This window comes from Salminus brasiliensis, chromosome 9, assembly GCF_030463535.1.
Source record: "Salminus brasiliensis chromosome 9, fSalBra1.hap2, whole genome shotgun sequence".
NCBI lineage: Eukaryota > Metazoa > Chordata > Actinopteri > Characiformes > Bryconidae > Salminus > Salminus brasiliensis.
Genome location: NC_132886.1, coordinates 6,981,112 through 7,003,308, shown reverse-complemented (window position 1 = coordinate 7,003,308; position 22,197 = coordinate 6,981,112). Strand labels below are relative to the sequence as shown.

The window sequence follows — 22,197 nt, the reverse complement described above, 5'->3', positions numbered from 1 at the left end:
TGGATGTTGGATACATAATACTTAAATACATAATACTCAAATACATAATACTCAAATACATAATACTCAAATAATAATAATAATAATTAGGGATGCACTTGAATTATCAGGGATTATCTGTAAGAGTAGCAGCAGTAACATTATGCACCGAGGGATAGGGATAGGGATGCACCGATACCACCTTTTCCTTTCCGATACTGATACTAGATATTCAATATCTACCGATACCAACTCTGACTTAAATACTGGATATAAGGCTATAAATCCTGATATTGACAGTGTTCCACTTTTTAGAGGTTTTATTTTTTATATCTGATCCTAAATAAAATTAAAAAAAATCTAAAAATAATATGAAAGATCAGCGTTTGCTGGTGGAGGAACTGCACATTTGAAAAGTTTCAGAGCTATGAAGGAATAAAAATTCACATTTCCGAGCTTTTTTTCTTTTAAAAAAGGACAATTCAGAAAGTAAAAGTGCTGATGCAGCAATTTCACATTCAGGTTCTAGTTCTAAGCTACGAAACTTCAGTGTTTCCTTTAAACAAGCTGCTGAAACTCAACTTTAGGTTTCAGAACCAAACTAAACAAAAACAAAAAGAGCTAAAAGTAACATTTTAATGTCAGTTTAATGGTGATAACTGTTTATGACCAGCTTTTACTGACTGTTTAAATGTTTGGTTTGGTTTAAAAGTCTGCAAACAAATCTATAAATTAATTTTTTTAATAAATTAATAAATAAATAAATTCATAAAATAGGGTGTCAGTAAGCTTTATGGTGTCGGTGCTCTGTATTGCTAATACAATACTGCGTGTAAGTGCCAGTATCAGCGCAGATATTAGTACAATACCGATATCGGTGCAACACTAATAATAATAATCATATTTTATTAATACAGTGCTTTATATACATAACAAAAAAACAATCAGCAGGAGACCAAAGGTGTATATTAAATAAAGCACAATACAGATATTTAACAACATCAAATGAAAAGAGCAGATCAAAGGCAGATCAAAAGAAGTTCATTTGAATATGGACAACATCAATCATGCATTAAAGCAGATCTGAAAAGGTGAGTTTTGTTGTTGTTGTTGTTGTTGTTGTTTTTTTAAGTGATTTTAATGTGGACAGTTCAGCGCAGTCTGTGATGTGTTAGGGAACAGTCCCGAAAGAGGGAGCAGCTATGGAAAAGGCTCGGTGAACCCCAGGCCCGCTGCTCATTCTTAAAGGATGTGGGCAGGAGGTTAGCATCAGAGGAGCTAAGGCTACAAGAAGGAGTCAGATGATGAAGCAGGTCGGTGAGATGCTAGGGGGGCTGGTTAGGGAGGGCTTTGTGTGTGAAGTGAAGGATTTTAAAGGGAATCTGTTGTGAAACTGGAAGCCAGTGAAGGTTCTGGAGACCAGGTGTAATGTGATCCCGGGAATGGGAATGAGTAAGCAGGCGTGCAGCTGAGTTTCGGATGATGTACCATAGGAAATGCTGTTACAGTGGTCAGTTCTGGATGTGATGGCTGTGTAATGAATGGCTTTATTATTAATATTATTAATGTAATAATATTACATTAGTAGAGAGAGACAGATCAGTGGTTTTGAGGCTGTTACCCAGCTGATATCGAACAAGGGTGGGGCCCTTCAGTGCCACCTTCAGTTTCCAGGCAAATGTAATGGTCCAGCAGTGACTCAGTGACTCTGATCATGATGAACAGTGCTTTATTTTTTTGGAATCAACCACAATTAAAATGCCGAGCAGCAGCTGAGAAGGACTGTGTGTTTGCTAGCTCTGCTGTGTTCTGGTACTCACTGTACTGGGCTGAATCTGTGTGCATGCAGTTAGTGGTGTTAAAAGTCTTTACTCTGCTCTGATCTCGAGTCCGATACGGTCAGGAAACCATGGCAGACTGGCAACATTCAGCACCTGCAGCGGTTTTCAACAGTGGCTGAGGGACTGCAGAATGAGGAACTGCAGCATCTCTGTGACAGAGGGCAAAATATGGATGATATCGTATGATCTGAGCAGCTCTCAGTGTTGGTTTTGAATGGATTTAGTGTTGAGAAAGTCAGATTAGATGTTTGCTCGATGCTTTCTGAAAGGTGTGCTACTGTTGAAACCTCTGGTGTTCTGTTGTTTTCAGGTGGTGAAATTGAAGCAAATAGAACACACACTTAACGAGAAGAGAATATTACAGGCCGTGTCGTTCCCCTTCCTCGTCAGACTGGAATACGCCTTCAAGGTACGTCGTCTTTGTCTGAGAGCAGGTTTTATTTTTTTCTCCTTTTCTCTCTTCTTCACCTGCTGCCACTTCCTCCCCTTCTTCTCCTACCCCCTTCTCCTTCTTCCTCCTCTTCTACCCCTCTTCCCCTTCTTCTACGTCCTCTTCTTCTCCTCTTCCTCTTCTCCTTCTTCCTCCTCTTCTCATTCTTCCTCTTCTCCTTGTCCTCTTCTCCTTCTTCTCCTACTTCCTCTTCCTCCTCTTCTTATTCTTCCTCTTCTCCTTGTCCTCTTCTCCTTCTTCTCCTACTTCCTCTTCCTCCTCTTCTCATTCTTCCTCTTCTCCTTGTCCTCTTCTCCTTCTTCTCCTACTTCCTCTTCCTCCTCTTCTCATTCTTCCTCTTCTCCTTGTCCTCTTCTCCTTCTTCTCCTACTTCCTCTTCCTCCTCTTCTCATTCTTCCTCTTCTCCTTGTCCTCTTCTCCTTCTTCTCCTACTTCCTCTTCCTCCTCTTCTCATTCTTCCTCTTCTCCTTGTCCTCTTCTCCTTCTTCTCCTACTTCCTCTTCCTCCTCTTCTCATTCTTCCTCTTCTCCTTGTCCTCTTCTCCTTCTTCTCCTACTTCCTCTTCCTCCTCTTCTCATTCTTCCTCTTCTCCTTGTCCTCTTCTCCTTCTTCTCCTACTTCCTCTTCCTCCTCTTCTCATTCTTCCACTTCTCCTTGTCCTCTTCTCCTTCTTCTCCTACTTCCTCTTCCTCCTCTTCTCATTCTTCCACTTCTCCTTGTCCTCTTCTCCTTCTTCTCCTACTTCCTCTTCCTCCTCTTCTCATTCTTCCTCTACTCCTTGTCCTCTTCTCCTTCTTCTCCTATTTCCTCCACTTCAATTTCTTTTTCCTCTTGTGCTTCTTCACGTCTCTTTTTCCACTCACTTTATTCACACCTTCTTCTTTACTTGTCCTTTTTCGTCCACTTCTTATTCTTCTCTTGTCGTCCTCAGGACAATTCCAATTTGTACATGGTGATGGAGTACGTACCAGGCGGTGAGATGTTTTCACACCTAAGAAGAATCGGAAGGTTCAGGTGAGTGGAGTGGAGTGTGTTGAGCTGAGCTGAGCTGTTTTCTCCGTGCTCTGACCACATGAAACTGGCCTTATCCAGTCCGTCTGTTAATCACGTCTTCGGTTTCACTGTTAAACAACACTGAGCCACTTTCAGACTTTTGGGGGGAGCCGAACCGTCTTCAGCTGTGTTGTGTTATTATGTGGCTGCGTCTTTAGATCTCTCCAGAGCTACTGATTCAACACCAACACAGGAATTGACACATGCTTTGTTGATTGTTAATGCTGACTTGGGCTGTCACAGTATTTAAAGAAATCACCTAGTTGTAGTTATTTAAGCTGACCGAATCATTTTTACACTTATTAGATTATCACATGTTGCCACTGTACAGAGAAATGTGCCCTCCACATTTAACCCATCTGTGGTAGTGAACACACACACACACACTAGTGAACTAGGGGCAGTGAGTACACACACACCCAGAGCGGTGGGCAGCCAACTCCAGCGCCCGGGGAGCAGAGAGGGTAAACGGCCTTGCTCAAGGGCCCAACAGTGGCAGCTTGCCGAGCCCACTGAACTGAGTGGCTTTTCTTTCATGGAGTCGAGGAAAATTCCTGGAGATAAAAACATGAGAGATGACCTGGCTCTTACCAAAACAGTGAAAGTTCAAACTTCAGACTTGGTGAAGAGGAGAGTTGTAATGCTTGTTTTTATTTTAGCTTGAGGAGTCTTTATTGTTAGTTAGGAGCTACTACTTATGGACAGCTAGGGAGCAGGATAACTGATCCCCACCAAAATGGACCAAACCTTTTTATATAGCAGTTAAACATCGTCTCAGCGTGTTAGTTATCTGAAACCCTGAGATTTTTGTTGTTGTTGTTTTTGATTGCTTCTGGTCTTAACACCAGCTTTCCTAGTTGGCTTATTTACATTTTGATGTACACCGATCAGCCATAACATAAGTACCACTGATATTCTTCATCTGCAGTGTCTTCATCTGTCAAGGGGTGGCTCTATTAGGCAGCAAGTAAGCAGTCAGTTCATGAAGGTGATGAAGGTGTTAAAAGCAGGAAAATTGAGCAGACATAAGAATCTGAGACACTTTGACTAGACGACTGGGTCAGAACGTCTCCAAAACCTCAGGCAGGTCTTGTTGGGTGTTACTGGTATGCAGTGATCAGAAAGAACAACTCGTGAACCATGCAACAGGGTCATGGGCACCTAAGGCTCATTAATGTTCATGGAGGCCCCACCCACCTCACAACTTGCATGGCTTAATGGATCCATTTCGGACAGTCTTTATGTCTAAAATGTGTGTCAGACTTGGCTTGGTGTCCTGTAGAGGATTTGTTCGCTTAGTTTCACTTAGAAAATCAATAAACCATAAATAATCAATAAGGGTTTGTCATGTGTTTTGTATATTAACCACGGCGCTCTCTAAGGCTGTGTTTTCCTCTCCACAGTGAACCACATGCACGGTTTTACGCAGCACAGATAGTCCTGACCTTCGAGTACCTCCACTCACTAGACCTCATCTACAGAGACTTGAAGCCTGAAAACCTGCTGATCGATCAGCATGGATACATACAGGTAACCCGTCCGCAATGCCTTACAATAGCTACAAATAAAGACAGTGTGCATTTGTTACACTGGTGTAGTGGTGTGTGCATTCGCTGGTATATGGTGTATACCCCTAACTCCTCCCTAACTCCCTAACTCATCCCCAAAGTACTGGTAGTACAACTCAGTGCAAAATAATATTATTGATTTTACAGTGTAGATATCTGAAACCTATTGGCACCATGCCTCCTAATGCCAGGCGTGGGCTAGAGGGTAAAGGGGAAAATTATGGATGGTGCTCCATTCAATACTTTTAGGATGAATTCGAGAGTAGGGGATGATGAGGTGGGAGTGATCATCATCCAACATCCTGACCTCACTAACACTCTTATGACTGAATGCAGTCAAATCCTCACAGCAATGTTCTTCCAAAATCTAGTAGAAAGCCTTCTTCTCAGTAGAGACAGTTACTCCAACAAAAGCAGGATCAGCTCATTTTTAATGCCCTTGATTTCAGACGAAATTATGAAATGAGCAGGTGTCCCAATACCTTTGTCCATATAGGTGTTTGACGGTAGTCAGAATTACATTAAGGAAATGTCGTCCTGGCAGTATGGTTGGTCAGAAGGGCTTTACACACGTGTAGATCTGTTGATGTTATCACTTGTAATACAGTGTTACTACTAAACACTGAGCCACCGGTAGCATTTTAGGTTAAAATGGCTTGCCATTATTAGCACAGCTATCCACACATCACACCACACATTACTACACCACTGAATTGTACCTTCTATACAAATGTACATATATATATATATACACACAGTGTGTGCAGAATTATTTGTTAAGTTGTATATGAGAGGACTATGTTCTCAATCAACCCAAAAGACTCAAATATCAAAGCTTAATATTTTTGGAAGTTGGAGTGGGTTTTATTTAGATTTGGCTCTCTTAGGAGGATATCTGTTTGTGCAGGTAACTATTACTGTGCAGAATTATTAAGCAACTTAATATAAAACAAATAAATACCCATCTCACAAAATTTAGAAATAAATATTTCTGACATTCAAAAACAAAACCAAAACAAATCAGTGACCAATACAGCCACCTTTCTTTACCATGACACTCAAAAGCCTTCCATCCAGAGATTCTGTCAGTTGCTTGATCTGTTTACGATCAGCATTGCGTGCAGCAGACACCACAGCCTCCCAGACACTGTTCAGAGAGGTGTACTGTTTTCCCTCCCTGTAGATCTCACATTTTATGAGGGACCACAGGTTCTCTATGGGGTTCAGATCAGGTGAACAAGGGGGCCAGGTCATCATTTTCTCTTCTTTTAGACCCTTACTGGCCAGCCACGCTGTGGAGTATTTGGATGCATGTGATGGAGCATTGTCCTGCATGAAAATCCTGTTTTTCTTGAACGATACCGACTTCTTTCTGTACCACTGCTTGAAGAAGGTGTCTTCCAGAAACTGGCAGTAGGTCTGGGAGTTGAGCTTCACTCCATCCTCAACCCGAAAAGGTCCCACAAGTTCATCTTTGATGAGACCAGCCCATACCAGTACCCCACCTCCACCTTGCTGGCGTCTGAGTTGGAGTGGAGCTCTCTGCCCTTTACTGATCCAGCCTCGGGCCCATCTATCTGGCCCATCAAGAGTCACTCGCATTTCATCAGTCCATAAAACCTGAAAAATCAGGCTTAAGATATTTCTTGGCCCAGTCTGAAAGTTTTATCTTATGTTTCTTGTTCAAAGGTGGTCGTTTTTCAGCCTTCCTTACCTTGGCCATGTCCCTGAGTATCGCACACCTTGTGCTTTTTGATACTCCAGTAATGTTGCAGCTCTGAAATGTGGCAAGACTGGTGGCAAATGGCATCTTGGCAGCTTCACGCTTGATTTTCCTCAAGTCATGGGCAGTTATTTTGCACCTTTTTTTTTTTCAACACGTTTCTTGCGGCCCTGTTGGCTATTTGCCATGAAATGCTTGATTGTTCGGTGATCACGCTTCAAAAGTTTCAAGACTGCTGCATCCCTCTGCAAGACATCTCACAATTTTTGACTTTTCAGAGTCCGTCAAATCTCTCTTCTGACCCATTTTGCCAAAGGAAAGGAAGTTGCCTAATAATTAAGCACACCTTCTATAGGGTGTTGATGTCATTAGACCACACCCCTTCTCATTACAGAGATGCACATCACCTGATTTACTTGATTGGTAGTTGGCTTTCAAGCCTATAGAGCTTGGAGTAGGACAACATGTATAAAAAGGATGATGTGATCAAAATACTGATTTGCCTAATAATTCTGCACACAGTATATATGTACATGTATATATGTATGTATGTATGTGTGTGTATATATGTCTTGATACTGACTCCAACATGTAGCATCAGTCAGTGCCTCATCACAGACTCTTCAGTCTCTGGGATTAATGGCTTATGCCTGATGCGATGATCGATTTCATCATAATGCACTTAGAAGTTCCTTCATGGTCTAAGTAGCTCACGCTTTGCTTCCATCTGATTCCCTGGCACAAGTCAAAGCAAGGCATCGCATTCTGGACACACCCTGAGTTCACATCACATTCCTGGGCACACCTTTAGTGCGTTAGTTAGAATGAGGGGGTTGCCGCAAATTGTTTTTTTTGGCCACAATCTAATCTGAGAACCCTGATGTTGAATGTCTGATGATACCGATCCAGTACTGTTATTGGTGTTTACACAAATAATACAGCCCCACAACTTGGGTAAAAGCTGCTGTTAATAAACGCTAGTAAACTTGAGTAAAGTTTTGATAATCAGACTAAATTATAAACTCATTTGCTTTGTTTGGTAGCAGCTAACTTTGTTTTTAAATTACTATCATATCTTACCATCCAGTCTGACCGACCTGACCCTGCTGTTTGTTGATTAATCATGTGTACTAGCGAATGAGCTAATGTTAATATTTATTCATATTAATATCAAACAGCAAAAATGGCAGAAAACAGACAAACGTTTTACGTTAGATTGGTTTAAAACCTCCTTTTCCGCCGTAAAACATGTAAGCTGGTGTCTTACCCGAACTTTCCGTTCCACCTGGAAAACTACCCTAAACGTGGTTCGTTTGTGAGCTTATTTTAGTGAACAAAGCCAAAATGAGCTTCATTTGAACTGATAAGTCCAGTGTTGTTGTTAGTTAGCAGCCAAAGCAAAGCTTATAATGCTTACTCTCCACCTTCAATACTGCAGCAGAACGGAACTACTGCCTAATTTAAGGTGGAACGGTGGAACAGGCTTTAAACTGTTTGGCTGCTGACTGGTAACAACACTGCACTTATCAGTTCAAATTTGAGCACTTTTTGCTTTGGTTTTATATATATATATATTTATATATACATATATGCCTGGGTTGCCCCCCGCCCCAATCCAGAGTCCACCCTAGTTAGAATGAGGTGCAGCTTTCTTGGGGGTGTTTTATACATCGGTGTTGAATATGCAGGATAGCCAGAGCTTGGAAGTTACTTGCGTTTCAGGGAACTAGTTCTTACTACTAGACACCTTTTACATGCAAATGTGGATACTGAAGCTCATCAAGACATATTTTTCATAGTAGAGTATCAACAAATTACACTGTTTTACCTCATTGCATTGGACACTAGTCCAGAGATGATGTAAACGGCATCTGCAACTGTCATCTGCAAATTGTGGCCATTTTCAGGAGGCAGCTGGTGGTTTAACTGCATGAAGTGAGCAACTATTTAAGGGAAAAATGAAAACAGCCCAACTGCAGTGGCGATGTTTTGACTGCAGTTAAGCCAACCACATTTTGTCAAAACATGATTAAATCACCCTCATGTAAAAGTACAGTACGTGCTTGGTGGGAAGAGTGACTGCGTTGAGGGACTGAAAATTAGAACCGGCCACGTCGGGGCAACCTGAAATGTCTTTTTAAGACATTTTAAAAAGTACTGAAAGCATCAGTTCAGAGTGTTTCCAGCAGCATTATGTAATCATGCAATTTTATCTTAAAATAGCAGCTTCAGAGTCTGATGCTGATGCTCCACTGACTGTATAAAAATGAAATTATGTTGATACTATATAGACAGAAGTATTGGGACACTGCTCGTTTATTGTTTCTTCTGAAATCAAGTTTATTAAAGAGTTTATCCTGCTTTTGTTGGAGGAACTGTCTCTACTGTCCAGGGAAAAAGGCTTCCTACTAGATTTTGGAGGAGCATTGCTATAAGGATTTCTTTGCATACAGTGACAAGAGCGTTAGTGAGTTCTGGATGTTGCATGATCACCAACCCACCTCATCCCCATCTCCCCAACACATGCCAAAAGTATTGAATGGAGCACCAACAATCATTGCATAGACCACAGCAGTACTGCTGCTCCACAGCTCAATGCTGGGGGCTTTATACCCCTCATGCCCACGCCTGGCGTTAGGAGGCATGGTGCCAATAGGTCCGTGTTTATCTTCTCCATTGAGTCCTGTTCTATTGTCTGGTCACTGTAAAGAATTACTGCCAAGGTGTGTCTGTGTGTGTGTGTGCACGCACACATTTGCACATCTGTGTCAGCAATGGGTGCAACTTAAAGTAGCTGGATGCTTTCATTAGAAGGGGTGTCCACAAATATTTGACATAGTCTGTGACTAGTCAAAATTATTTTGGATATGAAAATCTGATGATGATAATAGTAATAATAATAATATTAGTTATAATAATAATGATAATAATAACAATAATAAAACTTCATAGCTGATATCTGAAATAAGACTTTCTGTTGTACCCTAAACTAGCATCTTCCTGCATGAATAGGACTTTGCACTCCCCAACTGTAGGGGGAGCCCAGGAGCAAATTGGCCAATTGGTTAGTATAGTATTTAGCACCTCTAATTTCATTGGATATTTTTTATTTCTTATTGTATCTTCAACAATATAAATGCTGAATAAGACTCTGTATTGGCCGATACGTTGAGATCAGAGGAGAAAACCTTCTCAGAACGTCTGTAGGTACAGTCTTTAATGAGCATTTGTTGGGGTACTGCTCGCACGTTGGTAACACCACTGATCTCCCTTATGTGTTAAATCATTTTATCCTCATTATTCTCAGATTAATTGATTTACTTAACAATCTCTAATCAAAATATCTTCACATCACAGGTCACTGACTTTGGGTTCGCGAAAAGAGTGAAGGGCAGAACCTGGACGTTGTGTGGAACCCCAGAGTACCTGGCACCGGAAATCATTCTTAGCAAGGTCAGAAATCAGAAAGATACAGATCCAGTCTGATTACTTTAACATTACTTCATGTTAGGAGCTCTTGATTGAAGCAGTGTGATGTTCACTGGTATTCCTCTGAATGTCTCTCTTCTTGATAGGGCTACAACAAAGCTGTGGACTGGTGGGCACTGGGTGTGCTCATTTATGAAATGGCTGCTGGGTATCCTCCATTCTTCGCAGACCAGCCCATTCAGATCTATGAGAAGATTGTGTCTGGAAAGGTATGGACAGTCCGTCTGGTTTACAGAGCAGTTAACAAGCTTTTAATGTTGTGGTTTTAACAGCATCCCTAAACCACCACACTACCACCACCATGCTTCACAGTTGCTATAAGGTTGAAAGGCAAGGTAAGGTTAGGCATCTCTCTTCTCTCTAGCATGAGATGCCACTGATCCTAATGAAGTTTTCAATTTGGTTACATTATCAGGAGCACACACTTTTGGGTAGCACTGTTAGGCAGTGATTCACTGAACTCGGCTGTATTTTCTTTTTTTGTGAAATGTAATAGTCAGATCTTGCATGTATTAAACATATTGATTTAATACATTTTTATAAGTTAGTAGAGGTGCACCGATACCTCCGTTTTTTTCCCCGATACTGATACCAGATTATCAAATATCTGCCGATACTAAGTACCGCTACCAACTCTGACTTACACACTGTATATACGGCTTTAAATCCTGATATTTACAGTGTTCCACTTATAGGCTGTACTTTTTTCATATCTGATCCCAAATAAGATCTTATAATCTTGAAAGATCAGCGTTTGCTGGTTGAGGGACTGCACATTTAAAAAGTTTCAGAGCTATGAAGAAATAAAAAAAAAAGGCCACAATGCAGAAACACGTGCAGGTAGGGAAGCGTAATCTTGCTAAGTGTCACCAAACAACTTTTAACTGGGGTTTAAAATTACATATCAGAGCTTTATAAAAAAAAGGCTAGTTTAGACTGGATCGCCATCTACGAGAGGAAGGTAAGGTAACAACCTCCTCATGCAGTGCCTAGAAAAAAAAAGTGCTGATTGAGCAATTTCACATTCAGGTTCATGTCTCTGTGTAAAGACCTACTAAACTTCAGTGTTTCCTTTAAACAGAAACAGAAAGAGCTAAAAGTTCATTACATGTCTGTTTAATGGTGATAACTATTTTAGACTGGCTTTTACTGGTTGTTTAAATGGTTGGTTTCATAACCAAGTCTGCAAACAAAAATGTTAAATATCAAAAAATTAATGAAAACAAATGTAGGGCGTCAGTGAGCTTCATGGTATTGGTGCTCTCTATTGCCGATACTGTGTGCAAGTGCTGGGATTGGCACTGATACCATTACTTTTGATACTGGTGCAGCACTATTAGTTTGTTCACATGTGTTCAACAGCAATTTATTTAAAAAATGTATAATATATGAATATATATGTATGTAATTACATTCATGTAAACTAATAAAACCTCTTATTTTTGGGTGTATTTTAAATATATTAATTCGTATACCCTTTATCTCTCCATAGGTAAGATTTCCATCCCACTTTAGTTCAGATTTGAAAGATCTGCTGAGGAATTTGCTTCAGGTCGACCTGACGAAGCGTTACGGCAACCTCAAGAACGGCGTCAACGACATTAAAAACCACAAATGGTTTGCTACAACAGACTGGATCGCCATCTACGAGAGGAAGGTAAGGACGACCTCCTCATGCAGTGCCTCCCTGTAGCTGGACATGCATGAGCCAGTTCGGCTTTGTTGTCTTACAGTGGAGTCTGTAGGCATGTCAGCCCTGGCGCAGCCACAAGGCGTGTCGAGATGCTCATCGCTATCTTACACCCTGCCAACAGTCTATTTTCACTCCCTTTGCCTGCGTCGTTTAAACAGCAGCGCTGCTTGTGAATATATCTACACTGATGGGCGCGGTGGTCTCGAAATGAGGGGTGTTCAGGTCAATTTCTGGCGTATTGCTGTGTATCTTGGCAGCTGAAAACACAGGAGGAGCTCCACTGATCGAAAACAGCCTAGACAGACGTTCGTCAACAGTCAGGCGTTCGTTGCTATCTCAGCAGTGAATTGTCAACACAGGCGCGTGCAGCCTGATGCTCGTACACCCCCCCACGCTTTACACCACTGAAATAGCAACCTGCCAAGGTCAGACTGACCGCACCTGGCTCTTAAAGGGAATGGCGAGAGACACTCTGATTGGTTTATTACTGCATGTTACGCCCAAACAAACACACCCATGATTAATTAAGAGACTCGGTACGTGACTTTTGTGCGTTTCGAGATGCGCAAGGTGAACTTCTACTGTCGCTACCATAGCAAAGACACACTGACACGCCCTTAATCAATCTACACGGTTGACGGCTCACCAAAAGATCACTAAAATAGCCCTCCCCCGGCCTTTTGGTTGCTTAATGCTGTATTTTAGGCTGCAGTGTCCCTTTTACAGTTTGGCAATCACCCTAGAATCACATGTTCACGTTTCTAACCCAGATGCCTTTGTCCCTCGGCAGGTGGAAGCTCCATTCATACCAAAGTGCAGAGGCCCCGGAGATACAAGCAACTTCGACGACTACGAGGAGGAGGACATACGCGTGTCTGTTACAGAAAAATGCGCAAAGGAGTTTGCCGAGTTTTAGTAGTGTGGACATATCAGAGATCTATATATAAATATATATATATAGAATATGAGTGTGGGACTGTGTGCGTGTGAATGCGTGCGTGTGGGTGTGTGTATATCACACAACAAACAAACAAAAAAAATAAGGAGGGGATCTTTGCACTCTGAAGACATGGAGATGGAGCAGAGACCACATCACCAAACAAAGTTCCTGCATAGTTCCTTCATTCCATCTGGTCAACAAGGCCCTTGTGCTTCAACAGCGCTTCTCGTTACACGACGCAGCACTCTGGCATTTAACTCGTCTCTCTCTTCTTTTTCTTTTACTCGGACAACGGGCATTGTTGTCTTGGATGTCGTTTCTCATATTTTTTTTTTGTTAAGGTCAAATAATAATAATAATAATAAGGGATGAGGTTTCGGACGGTGTTTGGAGCGTAGGAAAGATCTTCAAAGGCCAACTCAGCATTGTAATGTGTCAATGTAGTAGGGCTGGTCAGTGGTGGTGCTTGGCAGAGTCACATGGGTGTGATTTGAAAGGTAGACGTTGCCTGTAGCACTCAGCCGTTCTGTCTGTTACGTGTTTTTGTTGTTTTTTGTTTTTGTTTCTTTCTTTCTTTTGAGTAACGACCTGTTTGACCTCTTCTCTTACCTCAGTCTAGACCTCTGACCAGTCTTTGGCCAGTGTTTGGAGGTACCGCTCGGTTTTTCATTCTTCATTCTGTCAGTTTTGAAAGGGGTTTAACTTCAGACACCGGGAGAGTCGAAGGCCTGACCAAAGCTATTGAGCGGTGGGTGGCAGAGGTGGAGATGCTGAGCTTCTTTGTTTGCCTTAGAAGGCCCAACACTACCGAGCCCACGTAATTAAGGGACGCACGATGATCTGCAAATCAGCATTTACTTCTAAATCTTAATCAGATGCTTAAATTTGACTGTTCGTGCAATCCGGCTCTTCTTATTGGGTTTTAGATGAACACACTAAAATGAATACACTAAATGTGTGATGGGTTTACTACCACTGTGACTAGGGATGCTCTGTGGCTGATTCTGACTTCCTTTTCAGCCAAATTGGACTATTTAACCCCGAAACTTTCTCCTATCCGATCGAAGTCATTCCAATTATAGATTCAGACCGAGGTGTTTACATATACACTACGTTTACACACAGAATTCGAATAGGAGAGCCCCTATTCAAAAGACAAAGACCCCCATATTCACCATTGGTGTTGGATACCGTTGGACACTCTGCCTTTAACCCATCTGTGCAGTGAAAACACACACACACACACACTCACACCCTAGCGATCAAACACACACACACACACACACACACACACCGTGACGTTGCCTCGCAGGTTGCCATGTAGAGGACGTACTTGAACTTTCCGATTGGGAACGTGGTCGGATGCAGGTGTTTACATGGCTGTTAGAGCTCCAGGCTATTTTGATGACCGGGTTGTGGGTTCGATACCCGGGCTCGGCAAGCTGCCACTGTTGGGCCCTTGAGCAAGGCCCTTTACCCTCTCTGCTCCCCAGGCGCTGCAGCAATAGCTGCCCACCACTCCGGGCACGTGTGCTCATTGTCCACTGTGTGTGTTTCCTCACTGGTGTGTATGTGTGTGTGTTCACTGCACGGATGGGATAAAAGCGGAAGCCGAATTCCATCGGTGTCCAGCACTAATGGTGAATATGGTTGTCTTGTCTTTGGCCAATCGGTAACGTATTAAAGCGTACAAATACTTTCCTTCCTAATTGACTTAAAAATGTGCGATATCTGGAAAAATTGCATGGAAAAATATTGAATATTGGCCTTGGCCCAGAATTCCCATATCGGTGCATCCCTACACGGTACAGCGTGTGTCCCTAATGTGACCATGTTGCAGAGATGGGCTCATCAGACTACACTACACCACTAAATACATACTGACACCGAGGCTGTTTGGCTCTGTTGATGTGTTTCGGTTGTGAAGGTCCTCGTTTCTGGCTCTGGCTCAGCTTTACGATTTGGCTCCGTGCTTCAAATTTGTAAACAGAACTGCTGCTAGTGCCGTTTCCTGTGAAACTGAAGACGGGGCCTCGTGTCCTGAAAGCATGAGGTTTCAGCACTGACCGTTAGGAAGTGCCACAGATGCTTCTTTGAGCGACACAATAGAAGAAGCACTTTCGCTTCTCTAAAGAACCAAAGAACCTTGTTTGGAGGCAAAAAACAGGGGTGTGTGTGGGAAGGAGGGAAGGTGTAGAGCCCTTAGAAGATTTGCAGGACCTTTCCATAATGTAACACAACAGGAACCTTTTTATGGATGTTTTTGGAGAGAACCTTCGAGAGGTTCTTCACACTCACTCCAGATCTGGCTCTATTATGGCACTGCACGAAGAACCCTCTTTAGCACTGATTCTTTGGAAATCCGATCGTATTTTACGGTGCAAAAATGAATTGTCTTGATTATTTTGTTTTATTTTATTAAATTGTTCTGCGTAGTTTGGAACCGGCAGCTGTCCTGTGCATTGTGTGAGCCTTTTCTTGACGAATGGACCAATAGAAATGCTCCAAAATGGCTTGGAATAATTGACTTCCATTGAAAGCCAAGGAAGGTTTTCCAGGTCTTCTCCTGTAAAGTAGCTGTTTTGGAGATGCGTTTTAATTTTTTTGGACCGTGACGATATAAAATCTGTGGTTTTAGCTCTAGTGTCGAAGCTCTCGGATAGCTTAGCTGTCCTGCAGTTCCTCCAAAACCTCGAAATTCAAACCTTCGTTCAATTAAAACTCCCCGTCCCTCCACCGCTGCACCCCATCGTGCCGCCATGTCCGCTGTCGAACGTCTGTCCTCGTTTCTTTCGATCCACTGACAGAATGTAGAGCTGCAACTTGTAGGTATGCGTATGGTTTGCCAAGCTTGATTTCCGAGGTACATTCTCACAGACACCCTTAAAAAGTTCTGAAGGAAGGATTGAAAATCCGGGCTGAGGCTCGCTGGCCTCGGCTCCTTCGTATCACATAATTCAGTTATTGTTCTGCTCATAATGCGTATATGCATTTGTTTCTTATCTATGTTTTTATTTATACACATTAGAGATGCTAATAAATTTTATTTTTAAAATTGCATGGTTTGTTTTATTGACCGTCTGAAGTCTGTGTCGTCTCAAAAGCTGGATCTTGCAGTTTAATCCCACTGATCTACACTAAGGGCCACTTTTAAAACCCTAATGGAGAGAATTTCCAGCTGTGATTTATCATTAGCACTGCAATTTAGCAGAAGACTAGGCTTCATCCACAGCTGGGCCTCTGGCCTATAGGACTAGGAGTCTGTAGACACCTGCTCTTCTAACGTTTCCTCGAAAATCATGGAAATCAATAAGGGTGTGTTCCCCCTTGGGTACTCAACAGGAAAGATTTAGAAGTCGATGTTGGAAGATTGCGGTGAGGATTTGATTAAATACCACCGCAAGAGCATCACTGAGGTCTGGTACTGATGGTGAGTGATCGTTTTTGGGAGTCCAGGGCATCTCAAAGGGTCTGGAGCTCCATCACTCTAGAGAACACTGCTCTACAACCCAATGCTGGAGGACTTGTACCCCTGAAGGTGGCAAGAATTGAGGAACCTGGCATTTTTACTCCCCCAAACACACATGCACACATTTTGCTGCTGGGTATTAAGCAGATGTGTAGTTCCGCTTTCGAACAGCAGGTGGTGTCCGGATACTTTTGGACATACAACTCGACACTATGAAGCCCTTTCCAATCAGATTCCTGTTTGTTTGTTTGTTTGTTTTTTAACCTCCTTTGTTTCTGGAATAACTAAAAATATGTATTATTATTATAGATGCATTTTATAAAATATGTATCTTGAACTATTTATATAAATGTTTAAAAATATATTTTATACATTTTTATCTTTGTATAAATATATATATATTATTTTTTTGTTTTCCAAAAGCATATTTTCATCTGAAAATATTTTTTATTTGCTCATAATTATTTATTTGTTTATATTTAATATTAGTATTACTATAACTAAATATATATTTAGTATAACTAAATAACTCGATCAACTTGAATTTAAAATAACTTTAATAAATTTAATACATTTAAATGTAATGTTTTTATCATAAATGTCAGTAGATTAACTGCACTTTTCTTGCAGTTTTGTTATAATTTGGTAAAATAATAACTAATGCTGAAAACAGTGACGAAATTATTGTTAATTTTTTTATTATTATTAATTTACCCCTTAAAATAATTAGTTATTTTCTAAATTGTGAATTAGCATGTCATTAAAACTCTGTCCACATCATTTCTTATCAGACTTTAGGACAGAAAGTCGCTCCTACAGAAGATAGGGGAGGTGTCTCCTCCATCTGGAAGCCTTGTGCTGCCACACTCCCGCCGCCAGAGGGCGCAGTGCTCCCCCCCCCCAAAAAAAAAAACCGGTTTGGGCCAAGCAGGCACCCGTAGCCGGTTGTCTCCCCACAGGAACACGTGGTCTCGGTTGATCTGCAGGAATCATGGCCGGACTCGAGCTGCTGTCTGACCAGGGCTACAGGCTGGATGGCCGGAAAGCAGCGGAGCTCCGGAAGGTCCAGGCCCGGATGGGAGTGTTCGCGCAGGCGGACGGATCTGCCTACATCGAGCAGGGGAACACCAAAGCCCTGGCTGTAGTGTACGGCCCGCACGAGGTGAGCCCCGAGCCCCGAGCCAACACACCGGAAAAGACCCCTAAAGACCCTCTCTGCTGTTTACTGACTCTCACGCTACAGTGAGAGTCAGTGAGAGTCAGGCTGGTGCTACAGTGAGAGTCAGGCTGGTGCTACAGTGAGAGTCAGGCTGGTGCTACAGTGAGAGTCAGTGAGAGTCAGTGAGAGTCAGGCTGGTGCTACAGTGAGAGTCAGTGAGAGTCAGGCTGGTGTTAAAGTGAGAGTCAGGCTGGTGCTACAGTGAGAGTTAGAGAGAGTCAGGCTGGTGTTACAGTGAGAGTCAGGCTGGTGTTAAAGGGAGAGTCAGTGAGAGTCAGGCTGGTGCTACAGTGAGAGTCAGGCTGGTGCTACAGTGAGAGTCAGTGAGAGTCAGGCGGGTGTTAAAGTGAGAGTCAGGCTGGTGCTACAGTGAGAGTCAGGCTGGTGCTACAGTGAGAGTTAGAGAGAGTCAGGCTGGTGTTAAAGTGAGAGTCAGGCTGGTGCTACAGTGAGAGTCAGGCTGGTGTTAAAGTGAGAGTCAGGCTGGTGCTACAGTGAGAGTCAGGCTGGTGTTAAAGTGAGAGTCAGGCTGGTGCTACAGTGAGAGGCTGGTGTTAAAGTGAGAGTCAGGCTGGTGCTACAGTGAGAGTCAGGCTGGTGCTACAGTGAGAGTCAGTGAGAGTCAGGCTGGTGCTACAGTGAGAGTCAGGCTGGTGCTACAGTGAGAGTCAGGCTGGTGCTACAGTGAGAGTCAGGCTGGTGCTACAGTGAGAGTCAGTGAGAGTCAGGCGGGTGTTAAAGTGAGAGTCAGGCTGGTGCTACAGTGAGAGTTAGAGAGAGTCAGGCTGGTGTTAAAGGGAGAGTCAGTGAGAGTCAGGCTGGTGCTACAGTGAGAGTCAGGCTGGTGCTACAGTGAGAGTCAGTGAGAGTCAGGCGGGTGTTAAAGTGAGAGTCAGGCTGGTGCTACAGTGAGAGAGAGAGTCAGGCTGGTGTTAAAGGGAGAGTCAGTGAGAGTCAGGCTGGTGCTACAGTGAGAGTCAGGCTGGTGCCACAGTGAGAGTCAGGCTGGTGTTAAAGGGAGAGTCAGGCTGGTGTTAAAGGGAGAGTCAGTGAGAGTCAGGCTGGTGCTACAGTGAGAGTCAGGCTGGTGCTACAGTGAGAGTCAGGCTGGTGCCTCAGTGAGAGTCAGGCTGGTGCTACAGTGAGAGTCAGGCTGGTGCTACAGTGAGAGTCAGTGAGAGTCAGGCTGGTGTTAAAGTGAGAGTCAGGCTGGTGCTACAGTGAGAGTTAGAGAGAGTCAGGCTGGTGTTAAAGTGAGAGTCAGGCTGGTGTTAAAGTGAGAGTCAGGCTGGTGTTAAAGGGAGAGTCAGTGAGAGTCAGGCTGGTGACTCTCACTTTAGCACCAGCCTGACTCGCTCTGATCCTCTGATCTGAGCGTTTACTCTGACTCTACCCTCATCTCAGAACTCGGGGGTGAATCAGGGGAGCTGTATGTGTGTGTACCTTACCTGATCTCCTCTTATAGGTCCGAGGGTCCCGCAGCAAGTCCCTACACGACCGGGCCGTCATCAACTGTCAGTACAGCATGGCCACGTTCAGCACAGCGGAGAGGAAGCGCCGCCCGCACGGCGACCGCAAGTCCAGCGAGATGAGTCTGCACCTGAAGCAGACCTTCGAGGCGGCTGTTCTCACTCAGCTGTACCCGCGCTCCCAGATCGACATCTACGTTAAGGTGCGGTAGATTTACTGTCCCCTGAACGGGTTTTAATACCTCCGTTTGTCCCCTGAACGGGTTTTAATGCCTCCGTTTGTCCCCTGAACGGGTTTTAATACCTCCGTTTGTCCCCTAAACGGATTTAATGCCTGTTTGTCCCCTAAACGGTTTTAATACCTCCGTTTGTCCCCTAAACGGATTTAATGCCTCTGTTTGTCCCCTAAACTGTTTTAATACCTCTGTGTGTCCCCTAAATGATTTGAATGCCTCCGTTTGTCCCCTAAACGGATTTAATACCTCCGTGTGTCCCCTAAACGGTTTTAATACCTCCGTTTGTCCCCTAAACGGTTTTAATACCTCTGTGTGTCCCCTAAATGATTTGAATGCCTCCGTTTGTCCCCTAAACGGTTTTAATACCTCTTTGTGTCCCCTAAACTGTTTTAATACCTCCATGTGTCCCCTAAACGGTTTTATACCTCTGTGTGTCCCCTAAACGGTTTTAATACCTCTGTGTGTCCCCTAAACGGTTTTAATACCTCCGTTTGTCCCCTAAACTGTTTTAATACCTCTGTGTGTCCCCTAAACTGTTTTAATACCTCTGTGTGTCCCCTAAACTGTTTTAATGCCTGTTTGTCCCCTAAACGGTTTTAATACCTCTTTGTGTCCCCTAAACGGTTTTATACCTCCGTTTGTCCCCTAAACGGTTTTAATGCCTCCGTTTGTCCCCTATACGGTTTTAATACCTCTGTGTGTCCCCTAAACTGTTTTAATGCCTGTTTGTCCCCTAAACGGTTTTAATACCTCCATTTGTCCCCTAAACGGTTTTATACCTCCATTTGTCCCCTAAACGGTTTTAATACCTCCGTTTGTCCCCTAAATGGTTTTAATGCCTCCGTTTGTCCCCTAAACTGTTTTAATACCTCTGTGTGTCCCCTAAACTGTTTTAATGCCTGTTTGTCCCCTAAACGGTTTTAATACCTCTTTTTGTCCCCTAAACGGTTTTATACCTCCGTTTGTCCCCTAAACGGCTTTATGCTTCCACTTTATGCTTTAGTTTGTCCCCTGAGCAGTTTTATTTTTCAGTTTGTCCCCTGAGCGGTTTTATACCTCTGTTTGTCCCCTAAACGGCTTTATGCTTCCGTCTGTCCCCTAAATGGTTCTGAATTCCCACCCATGCTCTCCTACAGATCCTCCAGTCGGATGGTGGGAACTACAGTGCGTGTGTGAACGCTGCGACTCTGGCTCTGGTGGACGCGGGCATCCCCATGCGGGACTACGTATGCGCCTGCACTGCAGGCTTCGTGGAGGACACGCCGCTGGCGGACCTATGCCACGCGGAGGAGAGCGGGGGTGGCACCACGTTGGCCCTGGCACTGCTGCCCCGCAGTGAGAGCATCGCTCTCGTGCAGATGGACGCCCGGCTCCACCAGGACCATTTGGACGCTCTGATGGAGGCGGCCATGACTGCCTGTAAGGGTCTCAGTAAAGTCCTGGACAGCGTGGTGCGGCAGCATCTGCAGGAAGTGTCCGTGCAGACCAGAGAGTGAGGAGCACGCAGAGGGACGTGCAGAAGGCTTGGACCACCTAAGAAAACCACTGGGGCAGAGTTTCCTAAAGCGCAGCTCAGCAACACTGTCTCTGATACATACACTATATGTCCAAATGTTTGTGGACACTCCTTCTGATGATCAATGCATTCAGCTAATTTAAGTTGCACCCATTGCTGACAGGTGTGCAAATGCAGACACACAGCTTGTCTAGTCCCTGTAGAGGAGAAGTACTGCCAATAGAATAGGACTCTCTGGAGCAGTTCAACATGGCTGTGTGGCTAACTGTGTTCTCTGGAATGATGGATGCTGGTGCTCCAGCCAGTACTTTTAGGATGCAGTGGGGTGCTGATCATCTAACATCCTGATGCCCCTAACACACTTTTTGCTGAATACAGTCAAATCCTCACAGCAATGCTGCCCCAGAATCTAGTAGAAAGCCATATTCTCTGGACAGTAGAGACAGTTACTCCAGCAAAAGGAGGATCAGCTCTTTTTAAATACCCTTGATTTCAGAAGAAACCATGCATAGGCAGGTGTCCCAATACTTTTGTCCATAAAGTGTAGAATTTAATCGATTTTTTTTCTTAGTTGGGCTACAATCCATAACCTTTTGCATAGCCGTGTGTGTGTGTGTGTGTGTGTGTGTGTGTGTGTGTGTGTGTGTGTGTGTGCATAAAGACCAATTTACTGGATTAACTGAGCATCTCCTACATGACGGCCTCCTGTTTCGCTTCTACGATCGCCCAAGAATGTTGACCCTTACAAATAAAGGTGCTTCAAGGGTTCTTTGAACTTTACCATTGAGGACAGGTTTTGTACACAACCTTACCTTTTATGTAAAGGGTCTTTTATACAAAAATGCTTCTTTACAGAACCACGAGTAGTGGTTCTATAGCATCACTCAAAGAACCATTAAAAGCTCCTTTTTATTTGTAGTGTATATAACTTCGGGTGTGTTGGGAGCCCATGATGTCTAGTTTGACACTTCTCTGAAAGCGTGTGAGGACGCTCAGACTGCTGGTTTAATATTCTGTTTGTTCGATGAAGTTTTTGTATTCTATAAACAGCTGAAGTTCACACACTGACTGCCCTTCTTTATTCCTGAAACCGTATTAAAGCTGTTGGCACTGCTGACGGTCAGAGAGGTGAAGAAATTAAGACTCATTGAAACAGTAAATAGGTGGACAGCACACAAAGATTACACCTGGTCACTTCAGGATTATATCTGGATTAAAATAAAGCAAGTGTGAACGCAGCCAAGCCTCACTCAAACCACTTCAGGAGGTCGTCTGAGCCACGTTATGTAAGTGTAAACACATCCGCTCTCTCCCAAGACACATTCAACCACCAGAAGCCCAACAGGGACAACCCTAACACTAAGACAAGACTAGGCCATATTGATCATTGCTGTTGGACACAGATGGAATTTGGCCTCCGCCTTTAGCACACAGGCCCCGAGTGGTGGGCAGCCATTGCTGCAGAACAAGCAAATTTGCATATTCTGTCCCACACAGTGACCAGATTTCAGTCTAAGACTAACCGGAGATGTGTATTGACTAAAAATCATA

General features: G+C 43.4%; 2 protein-coding genes across 2 annotated transcripts in view; both read left to right on the top strand.

The window, feature by feature from the left end:
* Positions 1-15,792, top strand: part of prkacbb (protein kinase, cAMP-dependent, catalytic, beta b) — a 31,494-nt gene extending 15,702 nt beyond the window's left edge. The window contains exons 4-10 of the mRNA XM_072687258.1: positions 2,131-2,229; positions 3,203-3,285; positions 4,728-4,854; positions 9,973-10,068; positions 10,191-10,313; positions 11,597-11,761; positions 12,588-15,792. Coding sequence (XP_072543359.1) covers positions 2,131-2,229; positions 3,203-3,285; positions 4,728-4,854; positions 9,973-10,068; positions 10,191-10,313; positions 11,597-11,761; positions 12,588-12,713 — 819 coding nt within the window. The 3' untranslated portion in view covers positions 12,714-15,792. The remainder of the gene's footprint in view (positions 1-2,130; positions 2,230-3,202; positions 3,286-4,727; positions 4,855-9,972; positions 10,069-10,190; positions 10,314-11,596; positions 11,762-12,587) is intronic.
* Positions 15,793-17,183: 1,391 nt separating this feature from the next.
* On the top strand, positions 17,184-21,706 carry exosc4 (exosome component 4). Its single transcript, XM_072688721.1, has 3 exons — positions 17,184-17,368; positions 18,891-19,097; positions 20,267-21,706. Exons 1-3 carry the CDS (start codon positions 17,198-17,200, stop codon positions 20,624-20,626), a joined length of 738 nt encoding a protein of 245 aa, XP_072544822.1. The 5' UTR covers positions 17,184-17,197; the 3' UTR covers positions 20,627-21,706.
* Positions 21,707-22,197: the final 491 nt, after the last annotated feature.

Coding starts and splice junctions, on each gene's coding strand:
- exosc4 (XM_072688721.1), top strand. CDS start 17,198: ATGGCCGGACTCGAGCTGCTGTCTGACCAGGGCTACAGGCTGGATGGC. Junction 17,369..18,890: donor TAGTGTACGGCCCGCACGAG/GTGAGCCCCGAG, acceptor CTCCTCTTATAG/GTCCGAGGGTCCCGCAGCAA. Junction 19,098..20,266: donor AGATCGACATCTACGTTAAG/GTGCGGTAGATT, acceptor GCTCTCCTACAG/ATCCTCCAGTCGGATGGTGG.